We start from the raw sequence: 5,000 nt of genomic DNA, 5'->3' as shown, positions 1-5,000 counted from the left end.
GTGTTTGTGTGTGTCGGTGTGTTTGTGTGTGTCGGTGTGTTTGTGTGTGTCGGTGTGTTTGTGTGTCGGTGTGTTTGTGTGTCGGTGTGTTTGTGTGTCGGTGTGTTTGTGTGTCGGTGTGTTTGTGTGTCGGTGTGTTTGTGTGTCGGTGTGTTTGTGTGTGTCCGTGTGTTTGTGTGTGTCCGTGTGTTTGTGTGTCCGTGTGTTTGTGTGTCCGTGTGTTTGTGTGTCCGTGTGTTTGTGTGTCCGTGTGTTTGTGTGTCCGTGTGTTTGTGTGTCCGTGTGTTTGTGTGTGTCCGTGTGTTTGTGCGTCCGTGTGTTTGTGTGTCCGTGTGTTTGTGTGTGTCCGTGTGTTTGTGTGTGTCCGTGTGTTTGTGTGTCCGTGTGTTTGTGTGTCCGTGTGTTTGTGTGTCCGTGTGTTTGTGTGTCCGTGTGTTTGTGTGTGTCCGTGTGTTTGTGTGTCCGTGTGTTTGTGTGTCCGTGTGTCCGTGTGTTTGTGTGTCCGTGTGTTTGTGTGTGTCCGTGTGTTTGTGTGTCCGTGTGTTTGTGTGTCCGTGTGTTTGTGTGTCCGTGTGTTTGTGTGTGTCCGTGTGTTTGTGTGTCCGTGTGTTTGTGTGTCCGTGTGTTTGTGTGTCCGTGTGTTTGTGTGTCCGTGTGTTTGTGTGTCCGTGTGTTTGTGTGTGTCCGTGTGTTTGTGTGTGTCCGTGTGTTTGTGTGTGTCGGTGTGTTTGTGTGTGTCGGTGTGTTTGTGTGTCGGTGTGTTTGTGTGTCGGTGTGTTTGTGTGTCGGTGTGTTTGTGTGTCGGTGTGTTTGTGTGTCGGTGTGTTTGTGTGTCGGTGTGTTTGTGTGTCGGTGTGTTTGTGTGTCGGTGTGTTTGTGTGTCGGTGTGTTTGTGTGTCGGTGTGTTTGTGTGTCGGTGTGTTTGTGTGTCGGTGTGTTTGTGTGTCGGTGTGTGTCCGTGTGTTTGTGTGTGTCCGTGTGTTTGTGTGTGTCGGTGTGTTTGTGTGTGTCGGTGTGTTTGTGTGTGTCCGTGTGTTTGTGTGTGTCCGTGTGTTTGTGTGTGTCGGTGTGTTTGTGTGTCGGTGTGTTTGTGTGTCGGTGTGTTTGTGTGTCGGTGTGTTTGTGTGTCGGTGTGTTTGTGTGTCGGTGTGTTTGTGTGTCGGTGTGTTTGTGTGTCGGTGTGTTTGTGTGTCGGTGTGTTTGTGTGTCGGTGTGTTTGTGTGTCGGTGTGTGTCCGTGTGTTTGTGTGTGTCCGTGTGTTTGTGTGTGTCGGTGTGTTTGTGTGTGTCGGTGTGTTTGTGTGTGTCCGTGTGTTTGTGTGTGTCCGTGTGTTTGTGTGTGTCGGTGTGTTTGTGTGTCGGTGTGTTTGTGTGTCGGTGTGTTTGTGTGTCGGTGTGTTTGTGTGTCGGTGTGTTTGTGTGTGTCTGTGTGTTTGTGTGTGTCCGTGTGTTTGTGTGTCCGTGTGTTTGTGTGTCCGTGTGTTTGTGTGTCCGTGTGTTTGTGTGTCCGTGTGTCCGTGTGTTTGTGTGTCCGTGTGTTTGTGTGTCCATGTGTTTGTGTGTCGGTGTGTTTGTGTGTGTCCGTGTGTTTGTGTGTCCGTGTGTTTGTGTGTCCGTGTGTTTGTGTGTCCGTGTGTTTGTGTGTGTCCGTGTGTTTGTGTGTCCGTGTGTTTGTGTGTCCGTGTGTTTGTGTGTCCGTGTGTTTGTGTGTCCGTGTGTTTGTGTGTCCGTGTGTTTGTGTGTGTCGGTGTGTTTGTGTGTGTCGGTGTGTTTGTGTGTGTCGGTGTGTTTGTGTGTGTCGGTGTGTTTGTGTGTCGGTGTGTTTGTGTGTCGGTGTGTTTGTGTGTCGGTGTGTTTGTGTGTCGGTGTGTTTGTGTGTCGGTGTGTTTGTGTGTCGGTGTGTTTGTGTGTCGGTGTGTCGGTGTGTTTGTGTGTCGGTGTGTTTGTGTGTCGGTGTGTTTGTGTGTCGGTGTGTTTGTGTGTCGGTGTGTTTGTGTGTCGGTGTGTGTCGGTGTGTGTCCGTGTGTTTGTGTGTGTCCGTGTGTTTGTGTGTGTCGGTGTGTTTGTGTGTGTCGGTGTGTTTGTGTGTGTCCGTGTGTTTGTGTGTGTCCGTGTGTTTGTGTATGTCGGTGTGTTTGTGTGTCGGTGTGTTTGTGTGTCGGTGTGTTTGTGTGTCGGTGTGTTTGTGTGTCGGTGTGTTTGTGTGTGTCCGTGTGTTTGTGTGTGTCCGTGTGTTTGTGTGTCCGTGTGTTTGTGTGTCCGTGTGTTTGTGTGTCCGTGTGTTTGTGTGTCCGTGTGTCCGTGTGTTTGTGTGTGTCCGTGTGTTTGTGTGTGTCGGTGTGTTTGTGTGTCCGTGTGTTTGTGTGTCCGTGTGTTTGTGTGTTTGTGTGTCCGTGTGTTTGTGTGTCCGTGTGTGTGTGTGTCCGTGTGTGTGTGTGTCCGTGTGTTTGTGTGTCCGTGTGTTTGTGTGTTTGTGTGTCCGTGTGTGTGTGTGTCCGTGTGTGTGTGTGTCCGTGTGTCCGTGTGTTTGTGTGTCCGTGTGTCCGTGTGTTTGTGTGTCCGTGTGTTTGTGTGTTTGTGTGTTTGTGTGCAGGTCTTTGCACTGATCTGTGATGCGGAGAATCCTCAGGTCTTCAGCATGGAGTTCATCCGCGGTCAGATCCGGAAGTACTGCTCCACTGACAGGTGTGTGTGTGTGTGTGTGCGTGCGCAGGGACTCTGCTCTGCTCTTCTGATGTCAGCGTGTGTTTGACGTGTGTGTGTGCGCAGGGACTCTCTGCTGGCGAGTCTGCTGGACAGCGTGCGGGCGTCTGGGAACAGGGATGTGTGTGTGAAGATGGCGAGCTCGCGTCGGGGTCAGCGCTGGGGTCTGATCAGCACTCCTGTGGACGAGGAGGTGGAGAGTCTTCACCTGAGATTCCTCGCCGCACCGCCCAGTACGACACACACACACACACACACACACACACACTCACACACACACTCACACACTCACTCACTCACTCACACACACTCGCACACACACGCACACACACTCGCACACACACTCACACACACGCACACACACACACACACACGCACACACACTCACACACACGCACACACACTCGCACACACACTCACTCACACACACACACACACACACACACACACACTCACTCACACACACACACTCACACACTCACTCACTCACTCACTCACTCACACACACACTCGCACACACACACACTCGCACACACACACACGAGTGACGCTCGTGCTGTTTTCAGTCTCTGCTGCCTCACGATATGAAGTTCATCTCCAGAGCCGCTTCATGAGCATTTTACCATTTGATTTGAGAAAAACTTGACAGAAATGATTATATTAGGCTACTGTACAGTAGATTTCGCTACGTCTCCATGTATTAAAACTACTACTAGTAGTAATAATAATAATGTGTGCATAGATGGTTGCTTATTTTCCACTTGATTTTTTTATAAGCAATATTTAAGTTTTACAGCATGTAGCCTTCAATGCTTGTGTTATTTATTTATTATTATCCCCAAAAATAATAAAGTAATTGAATTTAATTTAAAAAAAAAAATTTCAAATAGTTAAATGAAATAGAAAAATAGTTCCAATAGATTTTGCTGTGGTCCAGAGAACCGTACAATTGTAATGGCATCGGTACCGACTACTGGCGTTTGGTGCGGTGACATCCCGAACCTGAGGAGTGTGCAGTGCTCGCCTCATGCGGTCTTCTGCGTCAGTGCCGTTAGCAGGAGGGAGGAACGGTGATAGTTTCCCTCTAACTGGTAATGTGTCTGCGCATGTATGCAGAATATGTGTATTTATAATGCCGGTCGTTTAAACGTTTGAGGTCAGTATCAGTAAGAGGGTTGTTTAAATAAAGAAATGAATACTTTAATTCAGCAAGGACGTGGACATGTATAATGTCACAAAGATTCTGTTTCAAATATATGCTGTTCTTTTGAACTTTCTATTCATTGAAGAATCCTGAAAAATAAAATGTATGACGTTTGAATAGAAATCTGCAGCAGCAGAACTGTGTTCAACACTGATAATAATCATAACTGTGTCTTGAGCATCAGATCCTCATATTACACTGAGTTCTGGGGGATCATGTGACACTGAAGACTGGAGTAATGATGCTGAACATCAGCTTTGATCACAGGAGTAAATTCTCAACAGTGAAACGGTTCTTTTGAATTGGAATAATAATTCACTGTTTTTCTTTATCACATAAATGCGTCTTGGTGACGAGACTCTTTCAGAAACATTACCGACACCAAAAGCGGCAGATATGATAAAAAAGAGAATTAAAACACACTAAAAACTAGAGTAAATAAATGTTTAAAAAGTAAAGACTCAAATTAATAAAATTAAATTGTTTTTCATCAGTTTTTTTCATTTTAGATCTAAAATGCATTAACTTTGAATAATTCAATTCACATTTATTTGTATAGTTCTTTTCACAATACTCGTCAATCGAGTCGACATTACAATTCAGAGTGATCTGTAATCAGAGGTGACTTATGTTATGTGTTTCAGAAATGTAAATCTACAAAATCACAGTTAGCTAAAAATGTATATAATAACTAATGTTTTTTGTTCTTTATTCTAGATGGCAATTTTGCGGATGCCGTGTTCAGATTCAACGCCAACATCTCGTACAGTGGTGTGTTGCATGCGGTCACTCAGGACGTGAGTGTGTTCCCATGGCTCTCTGTGTGTGTGTGTGTGTGTGTGTGTGTGTGTGTGTGTGTGTGTGTGTGTGTGCGCTCCTGTGTTCAATTCAAGTCACCTTCATTTATACAGCGCTTTTAACAGTATAGAGTTTCACAGCAGCTTTACAGAGATCACAGGAGATTACAGTAACAGTGTTCAGGCTTTACGGCAGCTCTAGAATAAAGTTATTGTCCAGAGAAAGTTAGTTTTGATTGATTCACTTCCGTCGCAACGATCATTAGTTATTAACTTAGGGGCCGCTAACACGACACC

The 5,000-nt window shown here is 46.2% G+C and overlaps 1 protein-coding gene across 5 annotated transcripts in view; it reads left to right on the top strand.

Moving 5' to 3' along the window:
- dnajc13 (DnaJ heat shock protein family (Hsp40) member C13) overlaps positions 1–5,000 on the top strand; it is a 96,790-nt gene that overhangs the window by 26,767 nt on the left and 65,023 nt on the right. For all 5 annotated transcript variants that reach the window (XM_079601256.1, XM_079601254.1, XM_079601253.1 and 2 more), the window contains exons 9-11: positions 2,593–2,684; positions 2,769–2,935; positions 4,624–4,703. In XM_079601256.1, the coding sequence (XP_079457382.1) occupies positions 2,593–2,684; positions 2,769–2,935; positions 4,624–4,703 (339 nt within the window). The remainder of the gene's footprint in view (positions 1–2,592; positions 2,685–2,768; positions 2,936–4,623; positions 4,704–5,000) is intronic.

This window comes from Phoxinus phoxinus (genome assembly GCF_949152265.1).
Source record: "Phoxinus phoxinus genome assembly, chromosome: 24".
NCBI lineage: Eukaryota > Metazoa > Chordata > Actinopteri > Cypriniformes > Leuciscidae > Phoxinus > Phoxinus phoxinus.
Note: the sequence above shows the minus strand (reverse complement) of the source record. Positions and strands in the feature narration are given on the sequence as shown.